We start from the raw sequence: 23,373 nt of genomic DNA on the forward strand, positions 1-23,373 counted from the left end.
TATATTATATCATCGTTTTGATCGTTATTAATTTATTATTTACTATTAGTTTTATCATTTATCAATATGATCATATGATTTAACTACAGTGGATCTAATACAAGATATATACCGATCACTGTTCGCTCCGCAGCCTCAAGTATACAATATTCATTATGGGTTCGTCTAACCTTGCTGCAGTCGCAGGCTACTTAATGCTGTGGTTGTTCATCGCGTCTGCTGCGGCGGACGTTGGCGATGACTACGATGATTACTCGTACTCAGACTTCTTCCCGGAGTTATCGATTCAGCCCTCGGGACTGGATACCACGGACGCAGATCCCGACGAAAAGCATCACGAGTTCCGGTTCGTTGACTACAAGTCAGTACCGGATGAGTTGGCTACGGTCCGCGACGACGACGGATTGATATTTAGGTCCAAGGCACTACCGCCGTCGATCATCCGCCAACGAACAAACATAAGTCGGGCCGACCGCGGATTGAGACAGACGACGGTCATCAAGAAACGCGGTGGCGTACCTTGGGCTTGGCATGCTTCTGATTTCGGTAGTGCTCATACCTATATTATATCACATTACCATTTTCTTAGGGTGTACTTAAAATTTTTTTAGATCCTCTCCCACTAAAAAAATTTAAATTCCGCAATACATGTATACTAAGGTATACTTGGAAGAATTAATAAGCTGTTAAATAAGTTATAAAAACAACGATATTTCAATTAATGTTAGAATGACTAAAAGACTGAATGATTTCACATTTTGTGTCTTGTAATATGCTAAGGTGTTAAGCCGTCGACATAAAGTGTTCAACAAAGTTGGAATTATATTAATATAATTAGCAATAAACGCTGATGACATATTTTTCAATCAGAAAAGTTACAATAACGGTCTATGTCAACTTTATGTTCCAAAAATAAAAATAAATTAATGTGCACTTATTTCTATAATTTATTATAATATTTATAAATACATTCATATTATAATCGTCATCCATCAAGTAATGGAAGTAGAAATACTATATATAGTTATATAGACATCATTTGAAAAATAGGTCAAAAAATATTTTAAAAATAATAAATTGTTACCTAGGTATCTACTACCCATAAACAGTTATTATAAACATATATTATTAAAATATAAATAATATAATAAACAACAAACTATACTTATGATAATAAATAAAAAATGGCCTCTTGGCCTATTCATAGAAAACGTTCTGTCAAAAATTATTTTATTTAATTAACTTTTCTTGTAATTTACGGTGCAAGTATACTCTATAGACACGTTGTTCAAATCTGATAAAATAACTCAAGGCCCCCATAAGGGGAGCAGGAGGACCCATGGTACTTGGGCCCGGCGTTCGTGCAAATAATTACTTCAATACAGAGCCTGATTTACAAATTTTGGGGCCGGGTATTTAAATAAAAAGAGGCCTCATATACATTTATTAATATTATAATAATATATAAAACTAGCAAAACTTTTGGGGCCACTCCAATTTGGGGCCGGGTAACTAGTCACCCTGGTACCCCCCTAAATCAGGCACTGCTTCAATATAATATATTAGAACAATGTTTCAAAATTAATTGATGTTTAAGAGGGGCCCGGATTTAGTTCCGTACCAGGGCCAAAAATATGATGTGGGGTCCTATTGCTACACCTATATGTATATGTGGTATGATGCACAATGAAAACTATCTGAAAATATATCGTCGGATCTTGCACACATTATTAAATCCAGTTCACCTCATAAGTAATAATACACCAAGAATGTATATATATATATAGTATATACATTATACATATGTATATTAATTATGACAAACAATGACAAGTGTTGAACTGGATAGTGGATAACTACTGTTTGTCATAGCTAGGAGAAGTAAAAAGTTATGCGATTTCCATCATACCTTGTTTTTTGTCATGGTTCAAACCATTGAAAACTGTTTTCTGACGAATTAAAGTTAAATATATAATAATATATTCATTTTTATACCCAATACAGATGTATATTGTTATAGAAATTAAAATTTTAAAGTATTATAATTATTGTTTAATGTTCCAAACCTACCTCAAAATAAGTAAAAAGAGGGTTATATATAACATAGGTATATTGTATGAATTATATAACTTAAGATATGATAATAAGATAATAAGTTAAGATCTAGCTATCTGTACCTACAACTTTTTTTTTAAAATTTATATACAAAGACTATTAATACTTATTAAAAAACGAAAAAATTACACTTGTAAAATATTATTTCATGTAAAAATAATTTAATATATTTTTATCATCTTTGTAATTTTTAAAAGACATTAAAGCCTCAGCCCAAAATTATAATATATATGTGAGTGTGTGTATACTTGTACACTATTTTATTTCTGCGCTTGTGTAGATATGGAGTCGGATGGGGTGATACCCGTTGTAAATCACATTCGGGAGAGCACAACTGAACGATCAACATCAACTTCATTGGTAACTGCATCAAATCGCGTTTTTGACTTCAGTTGGAACGATTTGATAAAAAAGACTAACAAAATACCACAACAGTCAATAACGGATGGCTACTATAGTCTATAGTTATGAGTTTGTGACTTTCATAATATACGGCGATAAAGATAATATATTAAATGATTTAAATGTAATATTGACCATTTTCCATTTGTACCAATAAATATAAATAAATAATTATTTTATATTTATTATATTTAAATTTATATGATATATTGAATATTAATGTGTATATGGTACAGTCAATGTGCAGGTAATCAGTGACTCTTAATTCTTATTGCCTACAGCGTGTATATAAAACGACTAAAATTAATAGTCAAAATTGGTAATATTGAGATAGACACGAAGGGGGTATATATAGAGATTGCTATTACCCTTACGCAGCCAGCATGTGTATATTATGGAGATAACAATGCTATACGTATTGCTTACCTCGCAAATTTCGGCTAGACGCACTAAACATGTTTCTCGTTAGACCATAAACAGCTACAGCATTTTTATAATAAATACATGACAGTAGCTTTACTCGCCTCACCCGGTCACACTACGAGTGCGAACTAATGGCGAGACCGTTATTATAGAGTCACACGAGAACTATTGCTTGTGGGGTGGTGGGAGAAGGCGAGCATGCAATTAAAAACAAAAAAATTTGTAGTAGACACACAGCAGCAAGTGCCAGCGACTGATTAGGCCAACTCGGTCGTTAAGCTCGCACTGTATAATCTCGCTTTCAAACATAATCATAAATTAAAATGTTGGACGTCATATTTGCATAATACAACAGAATAAACCCTGTATAAGGGAATTAGATAGTGCGAGGGTAATAAATATGCACAGACGCACAGTAAAAATCTTTGGGCTTAGTGATTGCACTAGTCCAATTTGAGCATTTGACATTATGACAACTGCAGACACGTATACAAAAGTTACGAGTAACGTGCGGAACGCTGCATTGATCGTAGGAATATAGGATAGAGCAGCAAAATTATGTGATTCGTGAGTAACGACGGATACAATACAGGTGCAAACATACGAGTACACACGTACAAGCATGAATATAGTTAATACCAATTCGGGGCATCGACCACCACGACGGCGAGACCGTGACAACACTTATTGAAAGCGACTAAGGGACAAGAGGAGTCGAGGATAGGCCTTTAGAGAAGAATCCCGAACGATCAATTTCCAGACGTTGGGTACTTTACTATAAGCTGGCGTGAGCACATACCGCCAGAACGATTTTTTAAAATTATTATTTTGGACTTGAAAATAAACGATATCGATATGATCTGAATATTTTAATACTCTTATAGCATTTATAATTTTAATTTAACATTAGGTACTTATGAAGCATAATTTAATTTACTATATATTATACAGTGAAAAAACTATTTAAGTGTAATATTAATATTCATCACTCCACCTCATATACTGTCCTATCAATCGTACCTGTGTAGTCTGTACATACGCACATGGTCAAACGTTACATGCAATAATAACACTTCGATTATTGAACTACCTACAGTTTATTTACGTGTGTAAATTGAAAATACAGTGGTATAGGAAATCGGTCAGAGAAGTATATCGACCGAGCACGTGGTGTAAACGAAAAAATTCAAATTCATTTGTACCCATAAGGATCGTTGTTTGACTCGAGCCCACTGAACTAAATACTAAAATGTATTTAGTTCAGTGCTCGAGCCGCGTCGAGTTAATCGAAACATGAATCAAAGTGTACAATATTGTATTTAGCTATTTAAAAATTCTATTTGTAAGCTATATTTGTTATCGGTTAGATATTTGTAAATACAAAAATATTTTGTACTTACCTCCATAATATAAAGTATATTATTGTGATAATATATGTTATCAATAAATTCTAATAGCGTTTTCCCCCATACCGCACTATTGCACCAAGGTGGCACTTGTACAGTTTACTCGTTTACTGATAAATTAATATCAGCGTTTTAGTGCGGGGGTGCGGGCTGTTGGAAGTGTAAATGAAACATAAAGTCTATAGCTATCGTAAAGATAATAAAATATTTAATGGGTATTGTAGTACTTATAGCTCCAAGAGCTCGTGTTATTATCATTGCACCGAGTGCAAAAAATTGGCGTAGCGCATTGAGGTGAAACATAAAAAAAGTACACTCAGTGCACATTAATCTCACGGATGGAACATAAAAATATGCACTAGTGCAGTCATTGCAATGTGGTGGAAAATGCTATAACGCTATAAGGTTATAACTTATAATAGATAGTAGATATGGTTTAATATGAATATTTATGGAAGTATCAGTTTTTAACTTTTTTCAAATATGTAAATATGTAATCAAAAATGAAGTTTCACTACAAAAATATTGTTTTATCTGGAATCCTTCCACTCCACGTGTCTGAAGTAAAGTCACTCCATTTTACTTACCTACCTATGTTTATACTTTACATTTTTTACTTCAACATTCCACAAACATACAACTTAACCAGTTATTTTGTTTAGTTTTTGTAAATAATAAATTATGATCAACCAATCAAGATGTATATTAACGATTAATTGATACTTCAGACACAAACGACAAAGCCTAGTGTTGATTTTTATAATATTTTATCAATGAAGACGAATCACTAAAAGGGGGGCGGCCGCGGTTTGTATTCATGTGCATTAGAAGCATAGATTATAGATAATAAAAATATGGATAGGCCACGACCACGTTAAATGTTAAATACACTGAATGCCGCGTCCCTGCCTCCTCGGAGGAACTGAAGACTGAACGCATTGAGCCATTGAGGCTCCTTAGTCTTTTATCAAAGAACAAACGTCCTATCGTTATTGTCTTTATTATCAACTATGGTTAGAAGGCGGACACACGCCAAACTTGTCTGCAGTGTGACCAACCTCGGCGTCCAGATTCCCGTGGGCCACGGCACCACGGCATTAAATTCCGCAGACGTTATATTTACCTACACTCTCGAAAACAGTTCAACGACGACTATTATTTTGTCGACATTACAAGGACACTTATTTCGGTGGTTCGAACAGTTACAGTAATCTCTGTGCACCACCTGAGTTAATTATTAGTTATTACGATCGTTGGCGGTGGCGACGACGAGAGACGACGACTACATAATAATACAATATCGGTGGACAACGAGACAACTAGTCACCACTAACTAGTGACTATCTACAAAACGTTGGATGCCACATTACCGCCGTCGACGTGCAAAACTGCAAACTGCAGGGTGGACATTGCGGCAGCTGTTCGCCTTGTTCAACCGCATGACACGCGTGCACACTGCGCTCACGCTATACACATAAACTCATAGTTCATATTATGTAGGTATATTATATAATATAATAAAAATTATAAAATTTAATGTAAATTACAAAATTGAGTGGTAGCGGCAATCGAAAATAGTACCGAGTCCGTTTTGGTAATGTTTATGCTATCACATGTCCACCGACAACAGTTTAATATAAGCAATATCTCGCTCTTTAGTCTCTATAAACGATGTATATCGCGCGCAGACGTCCTTGTTAATTCCCAACTTCCAAACCGGTTACCTGATCGGTGCACGAAGTTCTTAGTGCCACGCGGTAAGCACTCGGTCGACACGCGCTACCATTGATCGCTACAATATTTACGATTTATAATAAATTGATACATTATATATTATATATTATGTATTATATTGGACAAAATAACCGACTAAAATGTTGTAATAAATCTGAGAGAAATGCGGTGTCGATAGATTAGCGAACAATTGAACGTGTCGTCAGTTTCTATATATTGTTTTACGTTCTACCTTCTACGAACGGGGACACGGCGTTCCATGCCATACCGCGCAGGTTCTTTGTGCCGACGCGCAGAGCACGTCCCACTCGCACGCATCGCATTCGCTTCGCTCTCAGTCACTCATCAGCTGCTGTTTCATGCGCTACCCGCGCGCTCACCGTCGCCACCGCCGCCGACGCCGAATATCAGTACCACGCGACATCAGCTGCGCCGACAACTTGTTACTATTTTAATATTACATTTAATATATATGCACGTATCACCACGAGACGCGAACTCGGCGGTTTTTCAGGACTCGTCACCGCAGCCGATACAACACGCAACCCTTCGTTGTAACCGCGATCGCGGTCGGTGAGTACAGAAAATGGGTTTAACAATCACGCCGTAATATCACATCCCATAGTATAGACACGACTTTTTGACAATCCGAATTATCAGGTGATCGGGTAGGCACGTGACGGCGCATTGTTATGGTATATTTATAAGAATTTAATGACCGTAATAAGAAGGATTCGGAACATTATGATATCAATACGTATCGGTTCTGTTTGTGTATGCAGTATTGAGCATTCAAGAATTCGCATGTGCTGTGAACTAACTGTACGTACCAACCACCGAGTAACAATTCCGTATCACCCTTATCTCAGACAATCCGTGGTTCAGTTGAATTGTGTGATTGTGACTTTGGATTAAAGGGACATTAGTATTTTGTAAACGTTTTCATAATATTAATCAGGAGATTAAACGTGTAACCTTAGTTCCGCTGGTTCTTTTCATGTTTTACGGAAGTTACTATTTCCGATTATAGGTAAACAATAGCTTGTTTGTGTGTCGCTTCTATATTGTTCAAGTATCAAATTTTTCTTCTTGAAATCTCGTTTGTTAATATGGGTAATGATGTGATGTATTGCGCAACCTTGAACCAAATCTAGTCGTACTAATGAGTTAATAATATCATGTAATAACCATCCTTAATATTGCCGACACGTGCTTCATGCTCATGATGTTTCGTAAACCATTTTGGATATTATTTTTGCCGTCGAATTTATATTATATTTATATTTCACTTATTTCAGTATATATAATATTATACTAAGTAAGCAATTGGCTTCCTAAACTCTATCATCCCAACATTTTTTTTTACTTAACAGTTCAAATATGAATACCAAAAAAATAAATATTTTTTTTATTCTTTCAAACAAAATGTGTTTTATGTTAAATATAATAGGTATTATAAAATTTTACAATATTTTATAATATATTATTAGACTAATAATTCATTTACTTACTTATCCTTTTATTTATCAATGTTTGCTTATCTATATCAAAACCACACAATTTTTAACTTTTATACAAGTTAACATCAAACAATTTGTTACGAGCAGCTGTATACTAGATTGCCACTATGTACATTAGGACCATTTTTATTTTAAGTTAATACATTATTAACAACATTACAAATATAACAAAGCTATAATTTTTTTCCAAATCCTTAATCAACTACTGTTTTCAGATACATTTTTTTTCAAACCTTAAAAATGGTCATTACAATGTACCTCCAAATTTACATTTAAATATATGTGTATATATAGATTATACAAAAAAAACCAACAACATCATTTCCTAAGCAGTTCAGCATAAAATAGATTATATATAGCCATATTAATCCAGTAGTTGACTTGGGAATAAAGTATTAGAGGTACTCTAGCTACTTTAAAAAAAGTAGCCTCCTGATGGCTACTTATCAACTATCACATTTTAGATTTCAAATATCCTCACAATTATAATTTAAGATTCAATTTGTAATTATTAAAAGGACATTTTGTAATATTTTAGCCTTTAACCCTTTAAAAAATAAATAGTGGTACGCTTAAGTATCCTAAAAATTAGTTGAGGTACTCAGTCTCTCAGTCACCATGCGCACCTCCCCCCCAAATCACCTCTGCATTAATCTTAGGTAGAATAACAAATTTAGTTCAATCCTTTAAAATTATAAATTAGTTATTATATATACATACCAATTTAGAATTCGATTTTTCAACTGAAAACTATTTTTTATTTGTAAAATACTTCATACTTTAGAAACTTTAATAACAAATTTAAATACACCTACCTACATATAATTTATTTGAACTGACTAAAATTATATACCTAATTTTTTTTTAAATATTTTTTTTCAGTATCAATTAAAAATGTTAAAGTGCCTAAACAATGATAGCAAAATACAAATGAGACTGAATATTAAACGGCATCGACAAAAACTTCTTCAATATTTAGAGAATATTAATGATACTGTTTTAAAGCCTAAAATCAAATTAGTTTCAAATGACTTAGAAAAAAATAATTTTAATAAATTAGTTTCAAATGATGTAGAAAAATCTAATTTGAAAAAATTAGTTTCAAATAATATAGAAAAATCTAATTTGAAAAAATTAGTTTCAAGTGATACAGATAAATCAAATTTGAATAAATTAGATTCAAATGATGTAGAAAAATCTAATTTGAATAAATTGGTTTCGAATGATATAGAAAAATCTTATTTGAATCATAATGTTAAACCAAAAATTACAACTAGTGCTGATTGGCAAAACCCTAAACATAGATCAACCATTAAGTTTACAAACTATAAGAATAAATCAAGAATTCGTATAAAAACATATGAACGTGTGATAAATACTAGACCAAAAAATCATGAAATTTTAACAGATATTGACGTAAAAAAACACAACACCAGATCAAGTCTTTCTATGAATCAACTTCAACCAAATTTTAAAATAAATATACAAGAAAAGCCTTTATCAAATTTTGAATTTATACCTGAACCTTTACCTCTACCTGAACTAAAAATTGAAATAAAAGACCCTGATCCTGAACCAAACATTGAAATAATAGACTCCCCAGAACCACCAATCACTGTAAAAAAACTCAAAGAGCAATTGCTTGAAGAGCTATTTGAAGATAGTTCAAGTTCTGAAGAAATCGAGGATAATATTTCTGTTGGAAGTAACGAAGATTGGAATGAAATTTATCAAACACATAATGAGAATGATGCAGATGAAAATGACAGCAGCAATTCAAGTCTAATAGAATCAGTTAAATATGATAGCCACAAACAACTGCCCAATGAAAAAAGTGAAGATTGTAAGTATCTATGATTTTGTTCGTAAATTATTTAAATTACATGATTATTTTGTTTCTAACTACATTTTATTTTGTTTTAAAAGATTTATATTTTAGCGGCAACAGTGATAATTCTGCATTAGACATCAACTACCCAACCACTAGTAAGGTAAATCAAACTAGAAAAAGAATTTTATCAAGATCTCAATTTCAAAATGATAAGCCTAAACACAGGTTTAGAAAACCTCAAGACAGGGATTTACACAATGCCAAAGAACGAGCGTGCCGAGAACGCATAGCCAAAAAGTTTGCTATTTTGAGAAAATCGTGTAGTTATTTGAACTCCAATAGACGTGTGCCATCAAAACATAGCATACTTTTGGCTGCTAAAAAAGAGTGTGATTTGTTAAAACATTTTGAGAAGAAAATGCTTGCAGAAAAAAAAGTATGGCGTAAAGCAAATGAAGATCTGCGAAAAAGGATAGCTGATTATATATCTAAAGACAGTAAATTAGCATATTTAATCTGATTATGCATGACAAGCCATGAAAAATTGTGGTTATATTTGTTAATACGTTAATAATGTATATTTCATACTGCACAATATACCAACTTACCACTTTTTAATTTTTGGTAGATAGGTATATAAATAATATGTATATTTATATTTTTATAGTAATAGTGAATAGAATTTTGAAAATTCATAAATGTTTTTTATCTATTTATTATGTTGTAACACTAAACATAACAAATCAATGTGTACATTTGTAGTTTGTGTTATACATTTTTAATAACTACCATTTCACTATTTTTTTTTTTATATATTTAAATATAAATTATATCATAATATTAAATACAATTTATTCAGTCATAGATGAATTACATTTGTTAAACTTGGTATAAATTTGTATGCTCTTTATGAGACTCTATAAATGTCGCAGATACTTACATAAAAACGGTTGAGTATATTTAAAAGCTCATCTCCACTTTATGTAATTGATTCGTTTTCATATTATTGCACAAAATATTTTAAACCTCGACATTCCGGCAATGTTTTTAATTTTAATTTATAACATAATACCTATGTGATGTTTTTTAAATTATAAGTTTATTTTACTGGAATTATAAATCAAATATTTTTCATAAATGTGTTCTTTATCAATAAATGACATAGTTTTTAAAATCCTAAACTAGCTCCTCTTCTTTACAATACTTATATTATTTTATGTGCATTGGTCTTATATGCTCACTGCGACACTGCTCACTACCAGAAATCTATTACTAATGTAAATCATAATTTGGATAGGGCAAAAATCTATATTTGTTATTACTATGTAATTAGTAATTAAGATAAATCAGAATATGAATATGCTAATTTATTATGTTTAGGGCACTATTAACCTATATCAATATTGTAGTTTAATACATAACATGTAAAATAAAATCAATTTTGCAAATCTGGCTCTGCAAAAAAATCGCACGTTTTACTTAGTTTTTTGGGTTTTTGATAACAATTTAGAATTTTATATTTTTGAGCCTAGAATATTCCCAATTTGTTCCACTTTTCTATCTAAAAGTATATTGCAGTAGAAAATTAAATCACAATGTCAATTATTGTCATGTCTACACAAAAAAAAATTTGTAAAATCACAATTCATTCATTGATCCGCTCAAAATTTAAAAGTATGTAAGTCTTATAAATAGTAATTCAAAATGTTTGTATGCCATATAATTTAAAAACAATTGACATTGGTAAAGGATATTATATTAAAAATGATATAGCCATGAAAATAAATATTTATAATTTATAAATATTAGCAAGATGTATTTTGTTATTTTTGTAAACTGAAACTTAAAATACTTAGTACCTAATAAATGTAAAATAGCAATAAATATTTTAAACAAACAAGCATACCAGTTTTAATTAATAAGTAGGCCAGTAACATAAACTAAATACACTAAATTTTACATTTAAAGAACGTTCAGTTCCAAATGTTACACAAGATTAAATAATGATTATATAATAAGAATAACTGTATTATTATTTAAGTACTGCTCGTAAGTACTCTCAAATTATTTTCCACTTTATTTTGTAGGTGGCTTACATAACAATTTAATATACAAGAGATTTTAAAATTAATCATTTTGCACTAATTATTATACAAGACAAATTAGTGTAATTGAAAAAAGCATGTTAAACCCGCTCGTGTTTTCTCTGCCTTACAAGTGTATGACATAACAAATTTTAGGTTTAACAAATCACATTTAGTTCTGCAATTTTAAAAATTAGAGTGAATTGACTTCTTATACAATTTAAAGGTTAGATTTTTATTTAGACAAATTTTATATTGTATATTATATTTGAAGCAAGCTATAAGTATTTTAAGATGTATAAACATCTTACAATTTTGAAATACTTATAACTCATTTCAAAATTAAAATATAATAATAATGTTATGATGTTATCTAAATAATTATCTTACCTTTAAATTTTATAAGATGTCAATTCTACACTCAAATTTTTAAACTAACGGAACTTACAAGATCTGCTGAGCGTTGAATTTAATGTTACACACTTGTAAGATGTAGACAAAAACATGCGTATATAATTAGTGTATATAATTATTAATGTCCTCTTAAATATTTCATAAACAACAGGAGTTTTTATCAAATAATTTCTTTATTGTTCAAGGTAAATAACCACTATAATTTACAACGCAGTTTTAACAGTTTCAGCCTTCTTCAACCATTATTGTTTATTCGAAATATTTATTTTTGACAGTAAATTGTTGAGCAAAACTAGTTTGTTGGATTTTATCTCCTCTGTAATATTAATATTATATTGAAAACACAAAAATTAACATCTTAAATATTGTTTCTGTATACTTCATTATAAATATCAGCAACTAACTTGTGCTAAGACAGTACACGATAGGATGTTTGATTATAATATAGGGTGATAGATAGATAGATATTGCCTAACTGCTGTCAAAATCCCTTCTTTAAATAAACATACAGTGCGATTATTAAGTACAAACCAGGAGCTACTAATGTATTTATCCATAGTTTTACAAATAATTGTAATTAAGACAATGATAATAAAACATAAGAATGTTGATTTATAGCTGAAAATAATTGCTTTATTGTCTTAAATAATAATAATGAATATATTTAATCTTATTTCTTCATCTGATTCAATAATTATTGGTTGTTGATTATACACAAATTAATGAAATATAATAAATTATGTTTTAAGTTAATTACATAAATCTTAATGGACACATTTAGTTGTTATTAAAGATCACATTCAATTAAATTTAACACTTAGATTTTTTTCATTAACAACAAAACATATTTAAATATGTGAGTTGCACATCATATAGTGTGTCAGACAATTCTTCAAGTCTAGAGTTTATTGGTGCAGTAAGACATTAGTTATTTGTAACACAAATTTTAATAACTTAATGCGTACAATTGTAACAATTATACATTAAAATACAAAAAGTATAACCCATAACCATAGCAACACAAGTGCTTTCAGTAGTGTTTTTACTGTTGTAAAATGTAATCAGACAAATTGTAAAACTTTTACAAGGACATAGATGGCAGTTCAATGATTAAAAGATAATTATAATTATTAGTAAAATGTTTTTCTTTTACATAGTTTATGTAATTATATAACATGTACAAGCTATGTAAAAAAAAAAAAACTGCCTGGTATCTAGCACACATTAACTATCAATCAACAATAACAAGTGTCCGTTAAATGTGGCTATATAAATATTAGATTTCTTATATAATAAAAGGATCAGCAAATTTTTTTTTTTAATTCAACATTTTTTTTATCATAAAAAATAAATGAAAAAAATTAAGTTATAAAATATATATATATATATGTCGCCCAACGTTTTCAACTTACTAGGTTTCAACATAAATAAGCTTATCTATTCAATTATTTTCAACACTTTGCCAATAGCAATAGTTTTACCTGAAAATTAAAATATAAATTAATTAAATGATTTCTATCTATATATATAATATAAAAAAGAATTTATTATTTAGTAATGGTATACTCCGTTCCACGAGAGAGTGCAATTGGGCAGCAACCAAAACATGCTCATTTCTACGCATCCCCGTTGTATACAGAGAGCGGACATTACATGTTGAGGGAAATTTGGCCTCGAGAGCAGTCATTTGTATGCGCATGGTGGTCGCACTCTCATGTGGAAAGGAGTATAAGAATTTCTGTTGTTTTATCAAAAACTATTTGTTTAATGTTTTTTTTTTAAAGAAATATATTCAATTTAAATATGAACCAAAAAGCTCAAAGTATATTAGTAAAACTATAGCTAAACTCTATTCCAAATAAGTTTGAAAATATTGTCAAGCTTCAGAACAGTAGAACAACTGTAATAAGCTGCAGTAGTCATTGAAACTGTACGTGTGAAAATCAATTTCATATGGATTTTTTTTACCAAACTTACTTGGAATAGAGTATAATTGTTAATAACAATTTGTCAATTATATCATTCTTAGAGTGTAATAACTAATAAGCATTAGTATTGCCTAAAAGACATTAATAGTACATATAATAGATTATTTTTATTTTTGAATGTAGCAATTATGAAACATATTTAAATATAGATATTTAGTGAAAAAAGCCAACCAATGATAAATAGATAATCTAAATATTTAACCCAAGTACAAACCTTCGTCTCGAAGTGTAAATCTACCCATTTGTGGGAAAAGTTTGAATTCTTCAAGGCAAACAACACCTGAACATTCAAGCCTCATTATGACTACTTGATCTTGCTTAACGAATCTTGGCCTCATATTTGATTTCAATCCAGTTTTTCTATCAACTAAGCATATTAATGCCTGAAAATATATAAAGCAAAACAAAACCATATTACACATTATAGGAATCAATATTATTAAAAATAAATTTAGAAGACAAATAGTACTTAGATTATTTATTTTAATTTACCTTAACTTCTACTACTTCAGCAACACAATGGATATGCATAACTGCTGAATATCCAGCACAAATAATGCTTTTATGCTCTAATATGACAACCTGAAATTAAAAATAGCCACCTTTAAGTACATTCTATATTGCCATAAATTAATTTTTTTAAATGCTATATACCTGTCCATCAAATATACGACAAGTCTTAACAGGATTAATTGGATCACATAAAATAAAACCAGGAGAGACATCTTCTTCTTCAACTCCTTTTAGTTTAACTTTGATATTTTCACCTGGTCCAACCGAAGTAACTTCTTCATCATCTGACCATAATTGGTCAACAATTACTGTTGTCTACAAATAGTTTCCAATATTACTATACGAATCATTTATGTGAAAAAACATTCTGAAATATAAAACATACTCTATTTGGCATTAACACTAGAGTTTGTGTTTTTCTTGCTTCCCCTGATTCTACTTTTCCCATGAGTACAGTTCCCATGTCTTTATATTTTTCTACAACGGGCATTATAAAAGGGCCATCTGAACTACGATTTAATAAAGGTAAATTGTCAATAAATGGAATAAAAGCTGGCCCTCTGAAAGACAAAAACAAAAATTCAGTATGATTCTAGATGAAAAAAAAAATATTATATCACTTACCTATACCAAGAGCATATAGATTCATCAACTTGGTCTTTAAGTCCTAGGCCAGTTTGACCAGACACAGGCATAAATGTTAAGTCTTTAGTTACATTGAACCCAAGCTTTTTCAGGTAAGGTAAAATTTTGTCTCTACATTCTTCATATCTTGCTTTTGACCACAGGACGGTTGAGTCATCCATTTTATTTATTAATACTACCATGTGTTTTACACCTGCTGTTTTCGCTAACATAGCATGTTCTCGGGTTTGACCTCCTCGATCAAATCCAGTTTCAAATTCACCTTTACGAGCCGAAATAACCTGATCACCAAAATCGTGAATTAATTTAAGGTTATGTCATTTGGTATACAACATGAAAAAATGAGTAGGTGAACCATTATTTTTATTTTTATTTTAATAATTATAATTTATAAGTATTACAATTATAATAATATATTATAACTGAACTGATAGTAATTTAGTTTCAATATTACTAACTAGTGAAAGAGTTAATTTCTAACAATCAGTACAATTTTCATAAACTGGTCTAAATCATTATAAAATATAACATACCAAAACAGCTAAATCAGCTTGAGCAGTACCACCAATCATGTTAGGTACAAAACTTTTATGACCAGGCGCATCCAATATAGTAAAATGTTTTCTCTCGGTTTCAAAATAGGCTCTACCAACTTCAACTGTTTTGCCCTTTTCTCTCTCTAAAAATTTTAATATAATAATTAGTATACATTAAGAAGTTATACTATAAAATATGAAACTATTAATTTTTGCATTATTTTCAATTATCAAATACCTTCTTGATTAGTATCTAAAGCCCATGACAAGTACCAGGATTCTCTGCTTCTTTCTTTTGCTTCTTTTTCATATTTATCTAGAGTTCTTTTATCAACCATGCCAGTAAGTGCCATAATTTGACCACCAATTGTTGATTTTCCAGCATCTAAGTAAATAAGTAAATATCAATAAGCTACACTTTTGTATGTCGTATATTAATCATTAACCTTTTAAAAGTATTATAAACAATAAAAATATAATTCTCTTAAATATTTTAAATGTTCACCTTCAATTATATTAATGTTGTTAAATAAATCAAGAGATATTTTGTGTATAAAAATGATTTATGTACAATAAATAAAAGGTATTACTAAAAATGTATATAAAGTTGCTAATATAAACAAGGATACCCATTTTCATTGCCTCTCTGGAAGTTTTTAACTGCATGTAGCACAATAGTAGTATTCAATTATAAGTAATTTTTAATTTGCTCCAGGTATAATTTTATCATTATGTCACCCTTGAGTATAAATCATCAATGTATAAAACATAATGATTTTAATTTAAATAATTCATCTTAAACTATAATATATAGATGCCTACTAACATGTATTGCAAGATTAAGAATAAACAACTTAATAAATACAATACTAAATTGTATCTAATACCCATTTAAATCATCAATTCATAAAATTAAAAGAAAATTTGACAAAAATTAATAGAAATTCAAACATATCAAAATTACCTACCAAAAAGTATATAGTATTTAAGTTTTTCAATTTAATTTATCATTAATAGCAACCATCAGGTACTATTAATATGAATCTCTTCAATTTAAATTAATTTGAGAAGTAGAATAAAATTAGGAAAATGGACTTTTAATTTCAATTATGATAGATAACATTCTTTTTTTCATGTGGAATAGTGGAATGAACGAAATTAGAAATTGGATTAAAAATATATAAGATAAAACTATTATATGTTTAATTTTAATTTATAATTGATAAGTAGTAATAAAAAGTAGGTTTAACAAAATAAATTTCAAACATGAATTAAAATAGAATGTAAGAATCTTTGTTAAATAAACAAAATGTGTTAAAGAACAAAGAAGTATCATTATTTCTGATATAAATTAAACAAATTACTAGGTAACCTATGTACAGCACCGGATGTTGAACTCTTAGGGCTCAAATGCAATAGAAATAGGGTTCCCAAATTTAAAAACTTCATTAAAAAAAGCCAATATATCCATAATATTAGGCCCCAAGATATTTCTAAGAGTCAGGGCCTTGGTGCAACCCACTGATTGCACCGTTGTTTTATCCAGCACTGCCTATATAGTTAAAAATCAATTAATATATTCTGGACTTATAACAAATTTTTAAAAATTAACATATCATACAATGCATGTACCTCGGCATGTACTAACTGAATTAATTATTCATGAAAAGAGTTAAATTTAAAAAGCAAAACTTTTGGGAATTAAAAAAAACTATACCAGCAATTAGCATATTTTTATCACATATTACATTTTTGAATCACAAATAACAAATAACTATCATACAAATTTGAAACCATTCAAAAGTAAACAATCTGTAAACTTATAGCAATAATAAATGTTTTATAAAAAGATCATTTACCTACTCAGAAATTGTAATATATTAACTTTCAAAAATAAACAATTCAACTAAGATATTAACCATCAATAATAAATGATAATAAAATAAATAATACTTATTTAATTTAGACTGTATAATTCATTCTTCTACATAACATGTATACACAACACAATTTTTTTTAAGTAAAATTATTAATTGTTTCGAGTCTTACCTACGTGTCCAATAATGACTATATTGATATGTTCCTTTTTAGGTTTTGGTTCAGATTCTTCGATAACTTTTTTGACAGCGGGTTTAGGTTTTTCTTCATCGCCTTCCACATCAATGTCATTGTCGATATCATTATCTACCTCAATAATGGGTTTGGCAGTTCCGTCTTCGGGAGTACTGGACGCACCATCCTCCCATGAGTCAAGCACAGCAGCTGAAGCCCCTCCGCCAGTGTCACCAGCCAACGGGTCTCCTATGCCGTCCACGTCTAAAACAACGGACAAACAGTCCCAATAAATTAGGACACGTCATAACCTTAAAACCGGTACCACTTACTGGTTGTTTTCTTGTCACCGCCGCCGGCAGTCTCATCTTCAGGGCCTCCGTCAACGCCGTCGGATTTGGACGAAAACGAGGTGAACGATGGAACAAACTCCACCGCATTTACGTTAAGTTTGATGAGTTTCTGCTGTAAATCAGCAGCACTCGAATCAGTTAATTCGTTTTCTTCCCAAGAGTCCGGCGCCGCGTTATTGGACATATCTACGGTCGTTTGTCGGTACCTACGCGTCCCGTATTACGTACACAGATGAAAATGCGAAAACCCACTCACTGCATTGAGGGAACAATCGACGTAGACAGAAAAAAACGTGTTTGGAATTGAGAAAAAATAGTACCGAATCACCAATCATGAGATATGGTGCGAATGTGCGATACAAGTGTAGTACTGTAGTTTCCCACTGGAAAATGGTGGCGCCACGCGTCCATAATCACAATGTTGCCAACCCTGCAGTAGCTATCACATTGACATATTAATTGATTTATTAATATGGGACGGGTACAGTCTTAGATCATATACATAATATGATCTAAGGGTACAGTTTTCCCGATTTTGATAACAACTGATAACAGCGAACCTGATAAGAACGAAAAAAAAAGGCTCTTGCCAACCTATAAAAGTTAGCACAAATCCGAATTCCCGCATCGTTAACCAGCAATTATATAAAAAATAAAAATATCAGTTTAATACCAATAGTGATTTTTCGAAAAATTCAGACCAAGAAATTTAGTCTTCTATAAAATAAAACCCTGTTAGTTATATTTTAATCAGTGAAGTTAGGCTTTAATCATTATACATTTAAATTTTATTTTAATTCATTGATCAATGTCCAATTATCTTAATAAATTATTTTAAACTTTATATCATGATTTAGATTCATTTTATAAGCAATTTGGCTTTTAAAATCGTACTAAAGGTTACCATTGTGTTATAATATATTATATTATTATAATATTGTAATTTTTTGATTGAAGTGCAGCTTTAATATTAGAGAATGTATTTAAACTTACTGAGTTACAATAATTGAATTGTGTATGCAAATTTGAATATGCCAAACAAAACTAATTACTATTTAGTCATATTTATTAGAAATGTATATAATTTATTTTAATTTTTAAAAACATAATTAACTTTGGTAGTGTAAAAATATTATTAAATTCTTCATAGGCTTAAATTATGTATTATATATTTTGTTAATCAGTGGTTGAATTGGAAAAATAAATAAAGGTGGACTCTAAATGAAGTTTAACTATTAAGCTAATCAATTTAATAGTAACCCTATTCCTTGATGAATATAATAAAGGGGTACGCTATAATTTGAAGAAAAAATGAAGAGTAGCTCAGTCCCTCCCACGTCCTCCCCCAATTCAACCACAGTTGTTAATTAAATAAAGGTAGCATAGCCAATTAGAAAAAAATTTAGTAAAACAATATATTATAGTATTCATACATCCAGTAATTGAATTTTCATGAAATTTGTTTATTTGTAACTTTATAATAACATACATTTTTGTGTGATAAACTATTCTATTTATTTATTTATTTAATAGATATCAAACGTTAAAATAATTTTTGCTATATTGATAAGTAACAATAAAATTGTTAGTAATTTCTTATATGTTAATAGTTTTTAAAATATTTTATAAACAAAATTATTTTTTGAGACAAGTATTTTTGTAGATAATAGGTATAATATAAATATAATTTAAATTATAAACTAAACTTGTAATAGGTGTTGTTTATATTATAACAAAATGGTAAATTGCTATGTGCTACAAGAAGTTTTTTTCTTATTTATCAAATTAATAATAACTATAATATTTATGTACATATTCTTATTGTGTTAAATTGTTAACATAATATGACATTATAGGTATCATGCTTTTTTAGTTGGTAAAAAAATGAAAAAAATGATATTTATTTTATTTAAATTTTATATACTGAGTTATATTTTTAATTGTTATATAAATTATATAGGTATTGTATTTTCTTTATAATGTTACCACAGTAATAATATTATTACATTGTAAGTAATTATTTTTATTATTTTACTTAAAATCATATTTTGTTTTAAATACGAGTATTTAATATTTTCAAAGTGTTGCATTTAACTACTTTTCTAATTGTTATCTAGTGTTATATATTTTATTTTCCTTGTACTATTCCCTAAGGCCTAAAGCGATATTAGATATTAAGTACTTATTTTGATTTTTTGTAATAAATCATATTTGGGTTTTTAACATTTTAAATTATTACATTTAATTAATTATCATTTTGTTTGCCTATACACTGTTACATAGGTGGTAACTATAATATAATACTGCATGTACAAAATCTATTAGCTTATTTTCAAAATCAGCCTTCGGGACACGACTCTAGATAGAAGTCTATCTAAAGCCGTACTTCGGGAAAGCTCCATAGATAATATTATTAATTCTTAATTTTTTATCTTATATTATCCTTGGATGGCTCTCGGAAATCAAAATTTCTCTAGTAAATCTTACAATAAATTAAATAAATTACAGATCATTATCACAATTCAATGGAAAATCTCTGTCCCTAAATTTAATTAATACAAAAATAATTAGGTAGATGATTACTTAATTTGAATATTTGAAAGCTTTTTCTTAATATTATTAAATCGTTAGTTATTTTGATTTTTTATGGAACTATTGCTGCATTTTTATTACTAAATAATGCACATCAATATCAGTTAAAATGTAGATATTACAATTATAAATTTTCTTTGATTTGTGGTATTCGCCTTTTTTTTTTAGTTGGAAAATTATTCGTCCAATTAAAAAACCTTAAAAACTTAACATAAAATTCTTATGAATTTTTATTATACATAGCTATTTAAAAATGTATACAACACAAGGAAATTAATTTTTTTAAGGATTTAAACTTAAAATTTTAACACAGCCAATTCACGATTTATTTGTAGTTAAAAATGTATGATTTTGAGTTGTGTATCGGACCCTCCTCCCTCGGTGATTCTGATAACTCTAATTGAGTAGGCTATTGCCGAGAAATATTTAAATTATCCATCTGAAATATAACTATCTACTTATAAGCAATAAGTTATTTAAAAATGGAATAACTGTGTAGTCTTATTACTTATTAAAATGTAATGGTATTAGCATTCCAATAAACAACTCTAGAAAATTTTATACAATAATTGACCTAAAAATGCCAAACTATCCACTATAGTTGTTATTTGATAATTTGAAAAATAATTTTCATTTTTATGTTTAATATTATCATATCTTTTAATTAAATTATGATACTCTAATTTCTTATCTTAAGTTTATATTTGAAATCTAATTTGTTTTTTAAGTTGTTTAAAAGGTATTCAATTTAGATCAAGTTTGTAGTATTTTACTCTTGAACTTGTTTTTCAGAATATTATGTAGTATTTTGTAACAATTGATCCTTAGGAATGTTGGTGATAGATGTTAAATGATTATAATTTATAAGAGTGTTACTACCTCAGAGAATTTGTAATGTTATATTTGTTATAATATTCTATAAATGTTAAGCTGCTGCAAATTACATGTAACAATTTTAGGACCAGGAACTGCATTCCTGTGTCTTATTCTGTGGTTATAACTTTCAAATATCAAACAATAAGTATGAAAATTATCAAATGGATCGTGCCAAAAAAAAAAATTAGGTTGAAAGCTTTAAAAATTCTAATTTCTATAAATACTTAATAAAACCCAGGTATCGCGGTCATTATTCTGTGGTTATAAGCCAACACTAGCTAGAGAATAGAGAGCCTATTTAATAGGTGTTATAGGCTATCTATTACTAGTTATTATTTAATGGGTTATTTAATGTTAGTTATGTCGAGTAAATAATATGGTACATTCTTTTTTATGGACATATATTTTACATTTCCACGGATTTTTGTTATAATTTATCAACAATGAACTGCTTATAGTTAATACAGCCAATATAGGTACATAAATATTGACATAACTAATGGCGATTATTATGACTTTTTATTCTGCGTTAAAACTAATGTGGATTGATATCAATCCAAACATGGGAAGAATACTAGCATTATTATACTCCATATTGACCGTATTCAAAGAGGATATTCGACACAGACAAATCAATATTGTCTGTAATCTAGTATCTATATAATATTAAATTATAATTTGTACCATACGTCCAAGTTCGGGCATGATGATTTATTATTATTTTGTTCATAATTACTAATCACTACACTTATATGATTGCGTTAAAACGGTTTAAAAAATGTTAACTGTTTTAGAAATTAAAACGCTCGCACTATGTAGCTTACGAATTTCAAACCGGTTTAACACCATCGTATAAATGTAGTAATTGATTAGAATATCTTTAATAGGATACATGTCACCTACTAGACGAGTGTGTTCACATTGAATTACGGAAAAAAAAGAACAATTTTTAAACATTTGAAATATATTTATGGTTGATGATGAAAATTTAAATATTATGGGGTATCAATAGAATGGAAAAATATACCTATAACAAAACTTATAATAAAATAATAATGTCTTAAAGTATTACCTATCAAATTATTTTGTTAATTGTTTAAAAGGGGCCAATAAAGTCAATTTTACATTTAGAAAATCAATCACTAAAAAGAAACTTTTTTTACCAATTAATTTAATGAAAAAATCTATTACAAAACAGGTGGAAGTCCTATATTAGTATATTCTATACATCTAATATATATAAAACATAATTAATATAATATAAATTGAGTTACAAAATAATTATCATCTTTATTCTCCATTCTATTGAAATCATATAAAGGGCTTCTCTTTGACATTTTATTTAATTTATATTGTTTAGCACCTACCTATGTTTAGATGCTAGTAGTATAATATAAAGTAAAATAACTTTTTAGTATTGTAAATTCTCCATAAAGATAAAGTAAAGATACTTTTATGTTATTATTTAAGTGTTTAATAATAATATTTTGATATCTATATTTTTTTTTGTGATTATCAATTAAAATATTTATTGTTTTTTTTCTTGATTTTTTTCAGGGCCGGATTGACCCGCTGAGTTACCGAATAAAATTTGTAGAGTCATGACAATTTTAGGCCATTTAAGTCGTGAGGCTGCTGACTGAAAATGTATTAAGAGTTTAATGTTGACGAAATGAAGTCTAAGTGTTGAACTTGCCAGACCATAGTACAATGGTTGTAGGTGTTTTTTATCAAGTTTGTAAGTGAGCTGATAATGCACAAAAAACTCGACGGGCCAAATTTGTCCAACCGGTCCTTGACTCTTTTTTATCGATTAGCGTTCACGTTTATTATATAATAATATATTTTTGAACTCCGCGAGCCGCGACCTAAAGACTTGGAAGATTGAC

The 23,373-nt window shown here is 29.1% G+C and overlaps 3 protein-coding genes across 4 annotated transcripts; 2 read left to right on the top strand and 1 right to left on the bottom strand.

The window, feature by feature from the left end:
• Nucleotides 1–2,580, top strand: LOC107174152 (uncharacterized). The gene is made up of 2 exons (XM_089218334.1): nt 1–590; nt 2,353–2,580. The coding sequence occupies exons 1-2, from the start codon at nt 156–158 to the stop codon at nt 2,578–2,580; spliced, it is 663 nt and encodes a 220-aa protein (XP_089074460.1). The 5' UTR covers nt 1–155.
• A 2,912-nt stretch (nt 2,581–5,492) lies between these two features.
• On the top strand, nt 5,493–10,569 carry LOC107174158 (uncharacterized). 2 transcript variants are annotated; one of them, XM_089220584.1, is made up of 3 exons: nt 5,493–5,842; nt 8,483–9,443; nt 9,527–10,569. In XM_089220584.1, exons 2-3 carry the CDS (start codon nt 8,495–8,497, stop codon nt 9,949–9,951), a joined length of 1,374 nt encoding a protein of 457 aa, XP_089076710.1. In that variant the 5' UTR covers nt 5,493–5,842; nt 8,483–8,494; the 3' UTR covers nt 9,952–10,569. The 2 variants fall into 2 exon arrangements, with proteins under 2 accessions (XP_089076710.1, XP_089076709.1); XM_089220583.1 differs by lacking the exon at nt 5,493–5,842 and adding an exon at nt 5,940–6,653.
• Nucleotides 10,570–12,540: 1,971 nt separating this feature from the next.
• Nucleotides 12,541–18,374, bottom strand: eRF3 (eukaryotic translation release factor 3). Its single transcript, XM_015525026.2, has 10 exons — nt 17,996–18,374; nt 17,661–17,927; nt 15,850–15,996; nt 15,609–15,754; nt 15,055–15,356; nt 14,816–14,990; nt 14,572–14,745; nt 14,410–14,499; nt 14,132–14,300; nt 12,541–13,410 (listed from the first exon to the last, which is right to left on the bottom strand). The coding sequence occupies exons 1-10, from the start codon at nt 18,198–18,200 to the stop codon at nt 13,367–13,369; spliced, it is 1,719 nt and encodes a 572-aa protein (XP_015380512.1). The 5' UTR covers nt 18,201–18,374; the 3' UTR covers nt 12,541–13,366.
• Nucleotides 18,375–23,373: the final 4,999 nt, after the last annotated feature.

The sequence above is a fragment of the Diuraphis noxia genome, unplaced genomic scaffold, assembly GCF_037042655.1.
Source record: "Diuraphis noxia isolate RWA-SAM2 unplaced genomic scaffold, SU_Dnox_SAM2 contig0002, whole genome shotgun sequence".
In the NCBI taxonomy this organism is placed as follows: domain Eukaryota; kingdom Metazoa; phylum Arthropoda; class Insecta; order Hemiptera; family Aphididae; genus Diuraphis; species Diuraphis noxia.

Coding starts and splice junctions, on each gene's coding strand:
- LOC107174152 (XM_089218334.1), top strand. CDS start 156: ATGGGTTCGTCTAACCTTGCTGCAGTCGCAGGCTACTTAATGCTGTGG. Junction 591..2,352: donor CACATTACCATTTTCTTAGG/GTGTACTTAAAA, acceptor TATATATGTGAG/TGTGTGTATACTTGTACACT.
- eRF3 (XM_015525026.2), bottom strand. CDS start 18,200: ATGTCCAATAACGCGGCGCCGGACTCTTGGGAAGAAAACGAATTAACT. Junction 14,500..14,571: donor GTCGTATATTTGATGGACAG/GTATATAGCATT, acceptor TTTTAATTTCAG/GTTGTCATATTAGAGCATAA. Junction 13,411..14,131: donor ATTTACACTTCGAGACGAAG/GTTTGTACTTGG, acceptor TTTAATTTTCAG/GTAAAACTATTGCTATTGGC.
- LOC107174158 (XM_089220584.1), top strand. CDS start 8,495: ATGTTAAAGTGCCTAAACAATGATAGCAAAATACAAATGAGACTGAAT. Junction 9,444..9,526: donor CAATGAAAAAAGTGAAGATT/GTAAGTATCTAT, acceptor TTGTTTTAAAAG/ATTTATATTTTAGCGGCAAC.